This window comes from Ambystoma mexicanum, chromosome 1p (genome assembly GCF_040938575.1).
Source record: "Ambystoma mexicanum isolate Mex_15411 chromosome 1p, UKY_AmexF1_1, whole genome shotgun sequence".
NCBI lineage: Eukaryota > Metazoa > Chordata > Amphibia > Caudata > Ambystomatidae > Ambystoma > Ambystoma mexicanum.
In genome coordinates, this window is record NC_090921.1 from 1,239,978,664 (window position 1) to 1,239,997,497 (window position 18,834).

General features: G+C 44.8%; 1 protein-coding gene across 10 annotated transcripts in view; it reads right to left on the reverse strand.

The window, feature by feature from the left end:
- LOC138452475 (zinc finger protein 391-like) overlaps positions 1–18,834 on the reverse strand; it is a 176,047-nt gene that overhangs the window by 28,941 nt on the left and 128,272 nt on the right. For all 10 annotated transcript variants that reach the window (XM_069604980.1, XM_069604984.1, XM_069604994.1 and 7 more), the window contains one exon: positions 8,869–9,147. In XM_069604980.1, the coding sequence (XP_069461081.1) occupies positions 8,869–9,147 (279 nt within the window). The remainder of the gene's footprint in view (positions 1–8,868; positions 9,148–18,834) is intronic.

The following is an 18,834-nucleotide window of genomic DNA, read 5'->3' on the forward strand; positions in this document are numbered from 1 at the left end:
ATAATGCATGTTTTCCCTAAGACAATAGATCAGATAAGAGAATGGGTCCGATATTGCGGATATCCAGCCTCTGAGCTAGAAAGTAGAGTCCTTGAAGTCTTTGCGGACAAGAGGGGTGATCGATACCGCATCTGCAGCAGGCACTTTAGCCCAGACATGTACTCCACATCATTGCTAATAAAGAAGAAAACACCGCGAGCGAGGCGAAAATTGCTCTCAACCGCTATTCCCACTCTATTCGTCCACATCCCTCCACTGGTGAGTCAAGTTTACGTATTTGTCTCTCGGCCTTGCGGTAGTGTGTAGCATTAGCTAACAATAATTTCCCCATTTATGTATCCACTCAATATGAAGGCGGAAGATTCTCCATCCGTGTCGTTATTGCAGTCATCAGCCACTTCAAGCGCCTATCGGGTAATCTTACTTAGCTATTCTGACACTGACTTGTTTTAGGCATGTAAATCAATAGTTTTAATTGATCGTGTAATCATTTTACCTAATGGTACACCACAGTACTCGTCCTCTAGTCTTTGTTTTCAGTTATAATTATTGTTATCCAAAATAATGCAAGTACTGTCTTTCAGGGAGATGCTGAGGAGTCCAACGCATTGACGACAACCGTAGATGTCACTCAGATGCTCGAGGTACGTTTCCGGACAGTTCCATCGATGGAGATCATCAGATCTTGCATTCTTGTAGCGTGATTGTTACACACAATGTTTCTTTCGTTTTTAGCCATTGGTATGTCCTTCTGTCGTCGCCCTCCTATGTGTCTTCTTTTTTCAATATTGTGTTCATTACTAATGAAAGTCCTATGTTTCAGGGAGTCGATGGAGCATTAGTCCAAGAAGAAGGGGGAGCATGCAGTTACGGGTCGGCGCAACAGCTTGCAGAAGTGTGCACCGCAGTTACAGCGTCCCTTGATGTTCTTATGCATTTCGAGGTATGGATACTGACAGATCAATCATGCGAGATCAAATGACGTGATTACATCCGCTATACTTCCTTCTTTATTAACGCAAGTACTATGTTTCAGGGAGCTGACGGAGCTTCTTCAACAAGAACATCACCCCTAGTAGTTGATGCAGATCTCTGGGTGGTGACACTTCCAACGATGGAGCAAATCGAATCATATTTAGATATCCATTATTTATTTTAGACAACTGATCATTTGTGCAGGTCTATTTAGATGAGCCGTTGACGCCTGCAGAAAGTTTATGTTCTTTTAAACAAAATAGAAAACCATACTAATGCAATTACTGTGTTTCAGGGAGTTGCTGAAGCGTCATCTTCAATAATATCATCAATGGAAGTCTATGCGGAGCCCGAGGTATGGATCTTGACAGTTCAATCTAACTAGATCAACAATGCGTGAACTATTGTCGTTTGAATGTTCTACACAAAGCGTTCATTCGTGTTTTGCTATTGAGATGTACGTGGGTATTGGTCCCCAAGTACATTTTGTGTTTTCGATATTATTATACATACTAATGAAAGTTCTATGTTTCAGGGAGTCGATGGAGCGTCAGTGCGTGATGGATGTGCTTATCATGAAAATATAGTCGTTGCAGCGCGAGAGGAAGTGGAGACATGCACACACGAGTCGGAGCAACAGCGTCCAGATGTTGAAGTTCGAGGCAAGAAAGTTTCAAAGAAAAGAAAGCAAAAGAAGGTTAGTGTCCTGTTCACTATATTATGTTGTCTTTCACTGTCAATAGTTCAATACTGTAAGTTGTGTTTAAACTGAACATCCCTTTTCTAATCTGTCCTCTAGTTGCGAGTGGGTGTACGAACTAGATCTACACAGACAGTGAAGCGAACGAGAGATGTTGCTTGTCAAACCTTTTGGCAGGGACTTGAGACTGGAGATGCATCGTGCCAATGGGAAGAATATGAAGTGATTGACAACGGAGCTATACCACCACCAGCCATTGATAGTGAATGTCCTCCTGGTAGTTCGGATGCAGTCGGAGATCAATTCACAGAATCCACACCCGCAAAAACTAAGACCGCGAGAAAGTTGAAGAAATTGTTTTATTCACCCATCGCCGGAGAAGGAACAGATGTTGCAATGGAAGAGAATGAAGTAGACGACAATGAAACACCATCAATATCACTGAACATAGCGGAAGACGATATCAGAGATTCTACCTTTCATGCGAGTGACATGTCCTCAACGTTACAGGCCGAACCAGCTGGGATGCAGAGTGACAGTATAAGGAAAGAGGCCAAATTCATTGTATTCGATAGCTGTTTGATGGATATTATTATGATGATGAAATGTGGGCATTGGGTTGGTGGGGAAGTATGTGGGGAGCCATTGATTAATGTGACTCGTGCAATTCGAGGCACTAACCTTAAAATACATGCCACCTGTACACAATATCATCCGTTCGCATGGTCTGCACAACCCATGCTGGGGCAACTGCCAGCAGGCAATCTACTTTGTGCAGCGGCCGCACTTTTTAGTGGTTCAAGTTTTAAAAAGTTACAGTATTTCTTTCAGTTTGTGGGAATCCATTTCATTGCGAAAAGTCAGTTCTACAAATACCAAACCGATTATCTATTTCCAGCCATCAGCGAAGCTTGGAGAATGGAAAAAATGTCAATGGAAAGTACATTCGCGGGCAAACGCTTCAGGCTAGCCGGTGATGGACAGTGCGACAGCCCAGGATTTTCAGCCAAGTACTGCACCTACCACTTTCAGGACATGGAAAGTAAGAAAATTGTGAGTTCGGTGGTCGTGCAGGTGTCACAAAGTACATCCTCAGTGGCCCTGGAGAAAGTTGGCTTTGTAGCATCATTGCAAGAACTACAATCGCGGGGAATGGTGATCGACCTGATAGCCACGGACAGACACGTTTCAATTGCCAAGACAATGAGAGAAGAGTACAAAAATATAAATCACCAATTTGACGTATGGCATCTTGCAAAAACAATCAATAAAAAATTGTCGGCTGCAGGAAAAAAAAAAGATATGCAAGGTATTTCACAGTGGTCCAAGTCAATCAGCAACCATCTTTGGTGGAGCTCAAAAACATGTGAAGGGTCGTTGGAAATTCTACTGGAAAAATGGCGGTCAGTAATGTTGCACTGTAGCAACGTACATCGATGGTCGACAAATGAGCATTTCCACAAATGTGAACATGGCCATTTGTCCACAGAGGAGGCACGGAAGAAGAAGTGGTTGATTCCTTCATCACCCACTCACAAGGCCATTGAAAAGATTGTATTTGATAAAACTATAACAAGAGATTTGAGGGGACTCACGGAATTCTGCCACACAGGAGATTTGGAGGTGTTCCACAATATGTGCCTAAAGTACAGGCCCAAAAGATTGCATTTTGGCATGGAAGGCATGATAAATCGGACTCTTCTAGCGGTCTTGGCACATAACCATAATGTTGGCCGTCAACAAAGTAGGACGACCGGAACTTTAGGGACGCTTCGCTACAATAAGGCCTTCACTAAAAGAAGTAAACAATGGGTGATCAAACCAGTGTTTGAGGATATGCAATATGAGTTTATTGAGAGACTTATCGTAGATGTCCTCGATAGGCACATACATGGAGTGGTGAACGAACCTATGCAGGGGACAACTGCATTGCCACCCAACATTGCCTCTGTTCCATGTCCACCTAAAGCAGAGCTCATTGAGAAATACACATCACGGTTTAAATGATTGTAATTTGATTGTCTGTTCTCTCGAGTCTCCTCATGTTGCAGGCCCATTGCAATTAAACCAAACAGTAATATAAATCATTTTTACAAAAATTATAGAATGTTTCCGTATTACAAACACATGGCCGACCCATAGGGACAATAAAAAAAAAGGCACGCAGACAAGATGCCCTTACACTAACTGGAGCTAACTAGAAATGTGTGCTCGCTCAAAGTGAAGGTCAGCTGCTTTGATGTTTTGCTCGGGTGGCGGAACGGCCCACGACCCAGTATAAGGTTCTATTGTGATTTGACCTTGACAGGCCGGGACCATCCTGAAAGACTAAGAAAAGATAATGAATAAAATTTCAGAAACGAAACGATGAGCCACGTTCATTAGAAGAAGTAACGTCGGCAAAGAAGGAGTGGTGTTTCGGGTCTGCCCTACACAGAGACACAATGGAAAATGCAAATATAATGTAAGTAACTTTTGATGAGTTTATACCGCAATTTCATTACTATACAGTGGCTTTAAAGACGGGTTCAGTTGTACTTGTTCGTTCTATGTGGCATATTGTTTTCTACCGCGCACTATCTTGAGGAGAAACATCTGCTTTTACTGAAGCACCTCAAAACCTTCCTCTTTGCTTCTGCTTTCTCTCTCCCTCTCCCCTGCTACAACTGGTCCACTGTCTGCGACCTCGGTCCTGGGCCCTTCCACTCTCCACCTGCACTGCCTCCCTGTCAACCCCTGCACTGGGGGACTGTCTCAGTATCCTACAGCCCCCCCTTCCCAGCACTTGTTCTGCACTTACCTTGCACTTGCCACCAGCTGGCCCTATTTATTTATTATTTTATGCTACTTACCTTGTACTCCACTCCCCCCCCTCCCTGCCTCGCCACGCCTTTAAACACTTGTGTACACCCAGTAGCGCTGTCCTCGCTATGATTTTAATAAGGATCTGATGGTGAGACTAATTTCATTTTTTATGTTTTTAGGTACATCATTCACTACTGTCTGTGTCACGAGTACCGGACACCGGCGGACGGCTTCTACAGCCGCCAGTTGCTTCTCCGCGTGAACAACGTTACCACCCTGACCATTTTATGGGACGATCGCCAAGTACAAGTATGCCCTTACGCGGTACTAACGGTTAGATGCAACATACCTACCGTTGTGGTGGCCTAGTGCCTCGTTGTTGGAACAGCCATGCGATTATCAGTGCGACCGAAGAGCTTATTTTTATCGTAAACCAACACCCTGTGTACTGCACACGAACATCGCTTCCCTCAAGACGAACTAATTTGGATCGAGAGCAAAGAAAAATGCAAATCGCTGAATATTCTCTAAACATTTGATGTCCAATAAACGTACTTTGCCAAATGTACAATCTTGCCGTTTGCTTTTAAACCACGGTTTCACATTCCGAATTGTGGCGCTGTATTGTGAGATGCTCTAAGACCCTGTGTACAGCAAAGGACCATCGCGTTCCTCAATACGAACTTTTTGGAACATGAGCAAATAAAAATGCAAATCGCTGAATATTCTCTAAACATTTGATGTCAAATAAATGTACTTTACCACATTTACAATCTTGCGGTTTGATTTCAAAGTACAGTTTCATATTCCGAATTGTGGTGCGCTGTATTGTGAGCTGATCTGTGTTGATTTCCGGGGTCTGTGTGGAGTCGCGTAGAAGACGCCTGGGCGCGTTTGCCTACGCAGCTCAGTCACGTCACGGATAGAGGCGGGGAATATGAATGTTTTGATAAAGTCTGTTTCAGGGGCGGGGGATTTGATTTAGTGCCGCAAAGGCAGGTGAGCCAGGTCGATGCGGCGGAATGATAGGATTATCACAAAATGGAGGCTGATTTCGAGTGCGATAATGGGCGAAAAGTCGGGTAAGGTCCATAGGAAAGTTTCCTACGATCTACCGATTTATGCTTACAAACACATGGCCGACCCGTAGGGACAATAAAAAAAAAGTCCCGGAACTATCCTTTAAGCTTCATATATAGATTTTGTGACAAGACGAGCCCACTTTTGGAAAAATACATCATCAGATCGGCAACCTCTAATTTGATCAGCTGAAAGACGAACAATCTAATAAGCCAGCCAAACAGGCGCATTATGTGAAAGGACTCCTATATAGAGCAGGGTCAGTTACAAGTCAAGCTAGCAAGAACCTGCTCCTGCTTTAACTAGAGTTTATAGAAGTCCCAGAGAAATGGCTGAACAACAAATCAATGGGTATCCTGGATGAATGGCTTATATTTTCTTAAAAATTCTTACCCTCTCCATTTTTGAAAATAATATTGTTTTTATATTTAGATCATGCTTTCTTTTGGCGTTATAAATGCATCCACAATACCTTGCCACCTGTCCACATATTATGGTCTGTTCAGGTTGGCGTCTGCCTTTTTTGCATCCATTCCCATGTAAATTAGCCACGTCAGTGACTAATAAAATGTGGGCATTTCTACCTCAGTGAATTTTTTATGGCAACTTAAATTAGCACTTTGAGCACCCCAATAAATGGCCACCCGGGGGACTTTTAGCACACCCCACTCTGCAGTCATAGTTAAACAAGAGCAAACTAGGACTATAAACAGTACATTGTTGTAATGAACCAGCAGCTATGAACTCAATTTGTCCCCATCAAGCGCTGCCCAGCGGATGAGTTAGCATAGGCAGCAATGAATCACTGCGAGCCCTTAAATGAATGCGTATCATCAAGTTGCCATGCCCTGCTTTTGAGTGAAGAGAAAAGGCCAGACTGAGTGCAAGAAGCCAACAAAGGCACTGCCGGGAGCTCAACGCTTGGTCAATTAAGCAATCAGACTGCATTAGGAATGTAACAGTGGGTGGGCTTTGTCCAGTAGCCGCAGGTCATGCAGCCTGATATGGCACTTACACAAGACCAACAACAAGGTCTAAATCATAAAATAAATGTAAAAAAAAAAATTATATATAACACTTCTGTACGTTTCCGTACTCAACAGGTGAACTTTATCAGCGTTAGGTTGCCCTCTGCTGTCCAAATGGCAAAGTGCCCCCACTTCAACAACAGCTACCATTTCAACAAACAGAATGAGCATGGTTCTGCGCGGTCACCTTCACCTTCCACCATCGCAAACATTTGTTAGTTACTTCTTTCCAACCCCACTTCTCTTCACACAGGGCATGGCGGTTCTAGTGTCAATGAACAGTAAATTTAATTACAGGCTCAACGTTTGTTTCTAAGGAGCAAAACACTGTAGGACGAATGCCTCCTCACAAGCTAAAACTGAAAGGGGCAGTAATTATGCTACTATGTAATCCTATGCCATCACAGGGACTCTGCAATGGAACAAGGTTAACAATTATGCGCATACAAAGGCCCATAATAGAGGCCTGTGTGATCGAGGGAACTTGGACACTGTTCTTATACAGCACATCCCTCATTCCATGATACATTTAGCCTTTTCAATGACCATTTAAAAGTCACAGCGACCTACGTCCCCCTTCCTGGAAGCGATCAGTGGTATTTCCGATATTTATGAAGGGGACAGAAGTGACTCTTTGAATTACAGACCAATATTAACCTTTAAGATATGCTAGAACGGCGTATGTTACGCCGGGAACAACTAGTGTACTGAATTGTCCTTGCTCTAAATAAGCATCCACTGCCTAAACTGGCGACTGTTTGTAAAATGAAAAATGCTTCTGTACATCAATGAGGTCACTACAGCGCTGATTTTGATAATTCAAGCATAAGGCTTTTCATTTCAGGCATCAGAGGGTTATAGTATTTTTTGGAAACTCAAACTATTTTACAAGCATACGTTTTTACTTTGTTCCCTCCCAGTATAAAACAAGCATATGCAAAGTAAAACCACCCAGGTTTGCTCTGTGTATGCAGTGGGTCTGAGAGGAGGAGGGAGCATGCCAGCTCGGCAGTCCCACAACAGTGACCTGCGACACACCCACCATCCATTGCCCGAGCAAGCTAAGAGAGTGAAGCACAATGTTTACATGCGGCTCAACAGTGAATGCAGCGGTCATCTTCAAAAAGAATTGTGACTCACTGCTACGGGTCAGTTACTAAACAAACCAAAATGTTTATAATTAAAACAAAAATCTGTGGAGATGTGAAGATGTTTGAAATTGGAAACATGTTTTAACCAATACATTTCGCTTTGGAAAAGTAAAACATTTTCAAAATATGAGCAAAGGTTTTCATGACACTTAATGAAAAAAACTACATTTCAAAACAAATAACTTTGTTTTGGTGAATCAAGGATTTTCCTCACGAGCTAACAATCTCCAAAATGGCCGTCAGCATGGAAGAGCACAAACCGCAAAGAGTTCCCATGCAGAGAACTTGTGGGCAGGGAAAGGCAGGTAGGGGTGGGATTAGCCCTAGGGATTAGCAAGGCAATAGGCAAGGGATGGGATGGGCAGGGTGGGGCTTATAACCAAACCACAGTGTATCCCTCCACAATGTCATTTCTATGTGCCCCTCTTCAAAAGCCCTTCTCCAAATGTATACATGAATCAGTATTTGAATGCAATAGGTTGGGCTATTATAGAGGTCAATAGCCCAAACTAAAAATGTGTCATTTGGACATTAAAATGGGATAAGCAAGTGGTCAAACCGCTTCCCCCCCCCCCATGTTATTTATACAGGGGACATCCCATTGGGTATTGAAAAAGTAATGCACAGTAGTGTTTTAAACCACTAGAATACAACAGCCATCATCCACCAGCAAGAGGTCGGCAGAAATGTAGAGAATAAAAACAGCAAGGGGTATTTTTGCGAAAGTGCCAGTATTCCAGCAATATCCCTACCGTTGTAAATGGGCCAGCATTAAATGTGTAATTCCACAGATATCTTGGAAATACCAATTGCAGTAGTAGTAATTCCCACTCTTGGAATTTCTGCTAAAGAAATTCCCCTGGACTGTAACGTCCCCCTAAGAGTATTAAAAGTCACAAATCGGTTTGTACCAAGCCATTGTTAGAAGTAAAATCATTTAAGGTGGTAGGGAGAAATTTGAGAAGGTACAGTGCTTCTAGAGTATCACAGGACACTTTCTACAGAAAACCCATTGACTGGAGCGCACACTATTGTCTGCGATAGTAAAGGGGATCAGTCCGAATCACACAGGCACCAACATGAAATTGTTTAAAATGCACAATTAAAATCTAGCTTATGTGACCATTACCTCCACCTGCAGAAAGGTGTTCCATCAGCTTTCCGTCAACAGATATCTTACAGTTGCCAACAGTAGTCACTTCCTCTAGTCTCTTGTTCTCCTGCAACAGATGAAAATTACTCAAAGATGGTGCCTCTTCCGCTTCCTCATGCTCTGGTAGGTCCCCGGAATCCATCACCACAAATCCTGATGAGTCACCATCCTCTGGCTCTTCAGTGAACTGGGGATCACCCTCCGGCGTCACATCTTCAAACCTCAGAATGATCATTGGCTCATCCAGTGCAGTTCCTGATGACAAGAGAAAATAGTCATGTTATTTTGCACAAAACTATTGGAACCAGCTTTTCCTTAGTTTGATTTTTAAAGAACACTGAATTTCATTTGGAAATAATGTACATGTATTGAACAACATTCATGTGTACAGTAGAAGCTACTTTGTACACTGAGGTGCAAATGTATCGCATACATCCTTTGTTTTATTTGTGCTCATGGCTTGCTACCAGAGCTTGGAGTTTTCTGGGTGGCAGCTCTGTTTTACGGTTCGCTCCCTTGTGAACTGCACATGGTGTTGACTGCAGTCGTTCATAAAAGCCACACAGTGTGGTTCGCCAACAGGAGACCACTAAAAGGGATCCACGCATTGCCAGTAAGATCAGGCATCAGCAACAGCACTACCTGGGAAAGGCTGCTAGAGGGCCCAGACTGTTTCACATCACTGCTTGTGCGGTCTTGGCATGGGTTTTAGTGCCATCTGTGGATGGGGTATTACTACACATGTTTAATGAATTGCGCTCAGGGCGAATACACAAGAGCAACAACAAAAGCAGTTGCTTATTAAAAATACAAAAGAGTAAAAGAAGGCAAAGATGTGCCCAAGGGTCACTACTAAACCATGATCAATAAGCTACCTTTAAATAGGCACCAAATTATTTTAATGTAATACACTGAAGTAATAACAAATGCCATCTTAAACAGAAACAGGCTTGATAAACGTGTGCCACAAGAGTGGTATTCCAGGCCTTACTTTTCATCAGTGTCTAGTATCTCCTGCATACAGGGGGGAGCAGGGGATGTGGTCTGATCAGTCTCATCTCCATTAACATTCTGGCCCCTATAGTGCAGGCTAAGGGACCAGCCGCAACATCTTGGAGACGCAACTGGTCTACAGTTGATTACGAGCGGCTCTCTGCTGCGATTGTGGCTCATTTTACGGTGGCTGCGACTATTGATTTGTCTTCCCTTTCTGGGATTCTAGTTGAGGTCACCAATCTTGTGGCCCCGCTCAAACTAGTCCAGGCTCGGAAGCGTCCGTCTGAGCCATGGTTCACGGACGCACTTAGGGCTTCTCGCCGACAGGCAGAGCGTAAGTGGCACTGTGTGTATGGTTCTGCAGAAAAGGCCACCTATCACGGTTTGGCTAAAGCTTACCATCAATATGTGGTGATAGCCAAACAATAGTTTTTTACTAATAAGGTGGAGCAAGCTCTTAACCAATCTAAGGAACCTTTTTCTTCTGCCACCTGTTTAACACCTAGGGTGCCGGCTTCTCAGGTTCTTTGTGATTCTGTCTGGCTTCTTCTACACTAAGGTAGTGGACATCCGTAGTAACATCCAAGGCGGCCTGCAGCACTTAACAGCAACGTTTTGCAGACAGTGGACCACCTTAAGTTGGTGGCCCCACCTGACCCTATTCCACTGACCACTCTTAAAACCATCATGCCGGCTATGATCCCTTGGGTAGTGGATGCTGTCAACTCTACCTGCCAACAGGGCTTGATTCCGGCCGAGCTGAAGCAGGCAACTGATTACACTTCTAAAAAACTTTCCTTCGATGCATTAGTGCTGGCTAACTTTCGCCCCATTTCCCCTTCTCCCTGTTTTTATGAAACTGTTAAGAGTCTCTGATAGCCCCCTCTTCGCTCTTCTTTTTTGGAATCCTCCTTGGTGTTCAACCCTTTTCAATCGGGGTTCTGACCAGGATGGGGCACGGAGTGTCCTGGTGTCTGTGGTCGAAGATCTCACCATGGTGGTGGATCAGGGTGGAGTCAGGCCCTGATCCTATTAGATCTGTCGGCTGCATTTGACACAGTCGACCACGCCATCCTGTTATTCTGTGGCGTTCCGCAGGGGTCTGCCTTGTCCCCTATGCTTTTTAATGTCTATATTCAGCCGCTGATTCGCCTCATCCGTTCCTACGGCTTTCGCTGTTCCTACGCCAACACTCAGATCCTGGTCCGTCTTGATCCGGAACAGGCTACCGCAGCCCAGGAGCTGCGGTAAGAGTTTGTCAGGGGTGGGGGAAATTGGATGAGTGTGAACTGGCTTAAGCTGAATGGGGACAAGACCGAAGTTCTGGTGGTGGGTTACTCTACGGCTTCTGCTATGTGGTCTGCTCCTTTTTGGTCCCACCACTCTGGGTGATCTCCCGGTACCAGTGAAGGTGGTGCAGAATCTTGGGTTTCTCGTCATCTGATCCATCTATAACACCTCAAGTCAGTGTGGTCTATAAGACTGGACACTTTCTCCTTAGAGTGTTGCGTACAGTTCTCCCTTTCCTTTGGTAGTTGCCTCATTGATCACAAGTCGATCGACTATTGTAATGCTCTTTATTTGGCACAACCTCTTGGGGTGATACATCGGTTGATACATCATCTTCAACTGCGGCAGAATTTAGCAGCTAGGGTGGCAACCAATGCCCCCAATGGCATCCATATAAGCCCTGTGCTGCAGGCCCTGCATTGGCTCTGGTGGCCGAGAGGATCACATTTAAATCTTTGTGCCCGGTGCACCGTGCCATCTGTGGACAGGGGCTGGAATACCTGCAGGATACATTTCCTCCTTATGTCCCGAGTCAGTCACTTCGTTCAGGCAATGCCAATTTAGTGGTAATTCCGAAGGTTTGCCTGGCCTGCATGGGCGGTCGAGCCTTCTCATGTGCTGCTAGCAAACTGTGGAATGGGCTGCCATCACTTTACCGTAGGAAACAGTGTTCGGCTCTGAAGTGGAATGATACAGTTCTGAAATGCATTCATTTTTTGGATGCAAATGTATAATGGCTTTTTTGCCATACTAGTTTCACCCCCTTTCCATTGTCTTTCTAAACTTCTCTTTCTTTCCATATTAACTTATTTCGGCTTTCCTTCATACCAGCTTTCTGTATTTTCTTTATTACCTTAATCCTTGCTTTCCTTTTGCCCATTCCATCCTTCCTCCCCTTCCTCATTGGCTTTCTTTCCTTGTACACTTCATTCCGTCCTTCTTACCTTTTATACTCTCCATCTTTACATTCTTTCCTTCTTTGCACATTTCATCCTTTGCTTCATTCCAATTTTTATCCTTTCTTCTGTTTGTTGCACCTGTCCCTTTTTTCTCTTTCTTCTGGCTTTAAATATCTGGGTCAGAGCAATCCTGTTTCAGCCTGCACTATGATTGTTAGCAAAGTCATTGCACTTTTCCAACTTAGCAGAAGATGATGTAGGACGTATTCTCTCTTAAATGAGCCTATTACATTGCACAAGTCTTCACAATGTAAGAAAATCCTTTCATAAATCTATTACTTATTTCTCCGTCACTTCCTTCCGTGTCCTTACGCATTAAAGAAAATAAATGTAGTTTGTGGAGCATGCGTGCTTGTTAGGCAAATGGGCACTATTACATCACTTTGTAAGCTTGATGGCAACTCTTCAAATTGGTATTTTGTAGAACTTTCAATAGCGACGGGATGAGAGGCTTTAAATGAAACGTTCAGGTATTAAATAACTTTGCTGGAGCCTTCTTTATTTAAATGTATTACACGCCCAAACCCAGGGGTATCACAGCGTTGGTTACTTAAAAACTTCACTTATTACAGACTTAGGATACAGGTCACATTCATTCATTCATTTACAACATGTTGAGAACAAAGACAGGGATAGTTACGGCCTAAGCCGCATTTGTCAAAGAGTGGGGTTTAATAATTGTCTTGAAACGCTGGCACGATTGCTCATTCCTAATGTGTGGCGTAAGTGTTCCAAAGCGTTGGGCGGCTACTGGGAAGCTAGACCCTCCCGCCCTTTTGTTATTGTAGCGGGGAACGTTCAGGTGTATGTTGGTACATGATTTTAGGGATCAGGTTGAAACCTTTTGGGTTAGGCCTTGTTCAAATAGGAGGGGGTGTCATTAAGGATACATTTGTGAGCAGTGATCATAGTCTTGAAGAGGGTTCTCGCTTTGACAGGGAGCCAATGCACTGCTCTAATATGTGAGATGTGATTGTTCCGTTTTAAGCCAAAGGCAGCACGTAGGGCTTCATTCTGGAGTAGTTGCAGTTTGGCAAGATTTGTTGTCGTGGTGCCCAGTAAAAGGATGTTGCAGTAGTCTAGTTTTGAGAGGATAAAGGCTTGTGCTAGTGTAAGGCAGTTCTGGGGTGCGAGGAATTGACGGCTGAATGAGATAAGTTGTGTAGTCTAGGCAGTGGAAGATTACAGGGCATTGATGTGCTTGGTCATGGAGAGATTAGCATCTAGGTGGACGCCTAATGTTTTTACTAGTTTCAGGACTGGGAAAGATGTACCATCAATATTTATAGCAGAGTATCTATCATCTAGAGATTTTAGGCGGGCGGGCGAAGCATACAATGAGGATCTCGGTTTTCTCATCGTTCAGGCATAGGCTATGGGTGGCCATCCAATTTTGGATGATTGCGTACATCTTGTTGATAGTGGTAGTTTCTTGTTCGTGGCCCCAAGTGATGGGAATCAATACCTGGGTGTCATCTGCAAAATGTGTGTAGATGACGCCCACGGCGTCAAGTGCTGCAAATAGTTTAGTGTATGTATTATAAAGAGCAGGTGATACGCAGGAACCTTGAGGGACACCTAGACGAACTGTGATGGGGTCAGCTGCCTCATCACAGATAAAGACTCTGGAGATGGGTTTCCAACAGGAATGATTTGATCCATAGGGTTGCTTCTGGGGAAACATTAAGTTTTCAGCAAGTGCAAGGCGCAGCTTGTCATGATCTACCAGGTCAAATGCAGCTGATAAATCGAGTAATAGTAAGATGTCTATGTTACCAGAATCTCGGATGCTGTCCATCTGGGCTTTTAAATCTAGTAGTGCTGTTTCGGTACTATGTTTGGGGCGGAAAGCTGATTGTCTGGCTCCTAGCAGGTGGTTATTTTTTAAGTAGTGTTGGATTTGTGTGTAAGCTACTCCGTCAATTATTTTCAATAGGAATGGAACGGTAGTGATGGGGCGATAGTTGGTAGGGATGGTGGGATCAAGGGAGGGTTTGAGTAGTGGGATTACCAAGGACGATTTGATCCAGGACGGGTCTGAGTTGGAAGCAAAGGAAGCATTGATAAAATTGGTGAGAATGGCCACTAGGGCTGGTGCACAGAGTTTGAGCAACTGGGCGGGGAAGCAGTCACCTTTGCAGATGGAAGGTTTAAGGGTGGTGATGGTGGCCAAGACCTGATCTTGGGATACTTTACTGAATTTGAATTGGGAAGCGGTGGTATTAGCGCTAGGTAAGTGTGAGGGCATAATTTTGCCAGCTAGAAATGTTCTCTTGTGCTTTATTTTCTCTTGTATTGTGGAGACTTTGTGTGGCAGTGCATTTTGAATGGTAGTACGCCAGGCTTTGTCTGTGTTGGCCAGTGCTACTGTAGGGATGGGTGATTCTAATTCCCTAAGTATGGAGAATAGTTCTTTAGTACTTGAAGATGCATTAGTAATGTAGGTGTTAAGGGAGTTGGCTTTGTGAGCTACCACTGTCGATTTGTACATTTTATTGGCCAAGCTAAGCGTGTTAGTTGTATTAGTGGAAGGGCTCTTTCTGTGAAGGTGTTCCAATGCTCTTTGGAGAAGGATTTCTTCATCAAACCAGAAGTTCCCTCGCTTTGGTTTGTGTGGTATTTTGGAAGTGAGAGGGGCTACTATGTCAAGAGTGGATTTCAGACATATCTGATACAGCATGGAGATACTGTCAGGGTTGGTGGCATCTGTGGGGGAGTGGGTCTTGAGTGTGCCAGCAAGTAGAGGGATGAGATTATCTGCAGAGAGCTTTCGGGTCTTTCTGATGGAGATAGGGTTGTGACTGGCAGGTGGCAGGGCCTGCGCCTTAGTGGTAAGGAGGTCAAAACGTATTAGGAAGTGGTCAGACCAGGTAACTTCAGAGATGGAGTCTACATTAATAGTTACGTTAGACATCAGAATAAAATCAAGGATTCTTCATTTAATGCGAGTGGGAGAATTAATAATTTTTGTGAAGTGCATGTCGTAGAGGGTAGAGGTGAGTGCAGTGGCTTTGCGGTCCGATTTATCAATAAATACAAGGTTGCTATCTCCTAGGATGATGAATTTGATGAGTGGTTTCAAGAGAGGAGTGATGAGCAGAGGTATGTCGAGGTCGGGATTGTGAGTGTTATTAGGTTGTCTGGAGATGAGGAGGAAGTTCAATGTGGTTTTAGAGTCGGTAGTGAGCTTCAGGAGCAGGAATTAATATCCTGGAACAGTATCCTGGAACAGTGTTTATGGGGCATGGTCTAAGCTGGATGGTGGTTTCAGAAATTACTGCTACTCCACCCCCTATATGGCATTCTGGCGGTCTGTCCTGAAGACGGTGTAGTCAGTAGGGATGGCTAGTGCAAGAGATAGGCCTGCCACAGGGTGTAGCCAAGATTCCATGATAGCTAAGGTCAAGTTGTTGATCAAGTAGTAGATCATGGATGTCAATAGCATGAGCTCCAATGGAACGAGCATTAATCAAGGCACATTTAAGTCTATTGTTGGTGGCTACTACGTGGGTCAGGGTGTCATGGGTAGTAGGTACGGATAGGGATGGACCCTTGTGTGTTATCGTCCCGTGTTCCCACTGTAGAGTGAGGGTTCACAGTGTGCTATAATAACAGGAGTGAGCCCCAGTGTGGTGTTAGTAGTATGTAGTAGGGGGCCAGGTAAGTAAGTGTGGTGGTAGTTCTGACGTGTGCATGATGAGAGTCTAGCTCGTCTGGCTGGCCAGCGAGTGGGTAAGGTAGTGTGTTGAAGGGCTACGCTAGTTCTGGAGCCAAGGTGCGCACGTCGAGTTGTGCCTAAGCACGGAGTGGTAGCCCTGTCTGTACAGTTGTAAGGGGTGTTGTGTGTGAGCAATGGGAACAGGTTGGTGGACTGAGTAATTGTTTGGGAGAAAGAGCCATTTTACAGGTGGTCTTGGGAAATGCAATCGGTAGGCATTTTATTTTAGTAGGCTTAGGGGAAGGTTGCCTAAACTTTGCCGACGTAGTTGGCTGTTTGATTCGGGTAGGTGTGGGCAGCCCAGGACTAGTGCTTGTGGCTCGGGTGTCGGAGGCGTGACTAGTCGGGTGTTCGTGGGCTGCTGTGAGGTTGGGATTAATGACGTTATCTGGGATTAATTACGTTATCTGGTTATCTGGACATCAGATGGCGGAGTGCTGGGCAGTACAAAAGGGGATACTTTTGGGAGGAAAGGTGTCAGGTATTGAGTAAGAAGGTGGCGTTGGCAATAAAGGTGAGCAAGGCCATTTCCGACTTGCACATAGGCGCCAGCGTACTGCACTACAGTGCAGTACGCTCGGTTTACCTTTGTGCATGTTATTCCTGCGGGTGGTTTCCAGCGGCACACACAGCGAGCAACGGAAGGCTGGAGAAGGGGACATCAGACTTTCCTTCCTGCCTTCTCTTCGCGGCTTTGCTATTTGGTGCATAGCAGGCCTGTTTATTGGTCCGGGTAAGGGCCAATCACTGTTCTGGAGGCTAGATGCTCCAGCCCCACCTTCTGATGTAGGAATGGTGGCAGTCAACTTTGAAAGGAGGGGCGGTGAGGGGGTTGGCCTTAATGATTCCAATGAGAGGCACACTCCTCAAGTTGTCTTGGGTACATTAATTCTCACATGCGCGCAATGTATTGATTGCTAACATACGACAGACAGTGGAGGTTAGAGTTTTTCGTGAGCTTTTGGTAAGCATATAGGCACAGTGCAAAGCAAATTGCTAAAATGTCAACACGCTGTAGTAGGCATCATACAGGTACAACTAGGTGCAACATTGGCATGTGAAATACAGATTTCTGACATATCAGCATGGGCTGAGTACTTGTGTGCATTGGGCATCATATACAGGTACCCAGAGTGGCAGAACGTTCGGTGGCAAGACAATCCAACGTGCATAGCCCTACTAGTGCAGATTAGAGGCAGTCCAGAAACGTTCGTAGGTGTAGGAATCTTAGTGAGGCTGCAGCAAAATATAATATACAGAATTTCACCAAGATTACTGATTTCACGCGTTGACGCTCCCAACAAGCCTCATGGGTTTGCCTTGTGGATGGCTGCTCCTGCAGCCTCGGTGAGGGATGGTACGATGAAAGCAGAGCTCCTGCTTCCACAGTGAAGCTGTGCAGCCTGCTTCACGAGTGTAGAAAGGCACAGATGGGCCTTTGGTAACGGGCCTTCGGGGAAAGGGCCGACTTCTGCCTGCCGGTATGATTGGTTGGCTAAATGGGGAGGTCAATGTGTTGAAGCCAATCACAGCAGGCGTTGGAGCCAAAGCTTGGCTGATCAGGATGCACGCAAAAAGTTGGTATCGTTGCAGATGGCCGACCACCATTTTGGAATGATCAAAAAGTTGTGAAAGACCTCAATTGCAGAAAGTTTTCAAAGCGAATGAGGCTATAGCCAGAGATGAATCCTCGAATCCAGGCAGGCGGTAGTTGTGACAATGGTAGATAACTATTTATAATTTACGTAATTTCTCAAAGATTGCTTATTTCGCACAGCGATGCTCCAAACGAGCTTCATGGGGTTACATTGTGGATGGCTGCATGGGATCGCTGCTCCTGCAGCCTCAGCAAGGGATAGTGCGATTAAAGGAGAGCTCCTGCTTTCCCAGTGAACCTGTGCAGCTTTCTAGATGTAGATAAAGCAAGAGAGTTGAATTTGGAAGCTATTTTTCTCCAAACCTCACACAGTGACATTTCTGTCCATGGTTTCCATTTGCAGTGCTGTTACATGCTTGTTTAGCAGAGCACCAAACCTACCACAAATAAAGAGCACATTTGTCCATCCAATGAGGTTGGACGATATGACCAATGGCAAATAATTTGGTTACATTGTGAACCATACCTTTGCTATGACTCCTAAGGGATTCCACTAATCAGAAGATTTAGGGCGAGAAGTAGGCATGGTCGGTTTGCTTTGGATTGGCAATAATTTCAGTTTGATTTGCCAGATTCTCCAAAACAATCATCCAGCAGACATTTGCACTGGTGAAAGAAAACAAGTTTAACTTGGAAGAGTTTTTGTTGTTCATCGGAAAGAAAAATAAAGCAGTAAATAGAGGAGGAAAGAAAAAACAAGGAAAAAGGGAAGAAAGAAGAAAAGGAATAAAATGAGTGAAAAACAAAGAACAGCTAGAGAAAGGATTAAAATAAATCGGGAAAGAAAGGAAATGGATAGCGAGAATGAAATAAAGATAGAGTGAGGGCATCTACAAAGCAGTCTGTTGTGTTTTGTATCTTGTTTGTTTTTGATGAGGTTCCAGAACGGATTCAAGATCTGGAACCTAACAGTTGCTGGAGTTGAGCCGGCTGGCTGTGCCTGTTGCTCGCTGCGCATATCTTAAATAAAGTATCTTGCCCAAGCGACGGGGATTCTGGGCTTGCTGGCAGAGGAGAGGTGTTCCGGACAGGGACCCACGGCGAGGCAAGCCCTCCCCGCGCCATCTCACCGTCAGAGCCATCATCATGGTGCGGAAGACGGAGCAGCAGCGAGCAATAGGCACTGCGTTCGCCCGTGTGCCCAGGTCAGAGGGGAGCGCTGCATGGTGGAGGGGGGCAGAGGCAGGATCCTGTAAATTTGGGCCACGCTAGAGCACGCACACAGAGTAGTGAGGCCTGCACAGCAGCAGCGTGATGCGCACGGCCTCTTCCCTCCGCATTGTGACGCGTTGCTTAGCAACGCATCACAGAGTTGCCGGCAG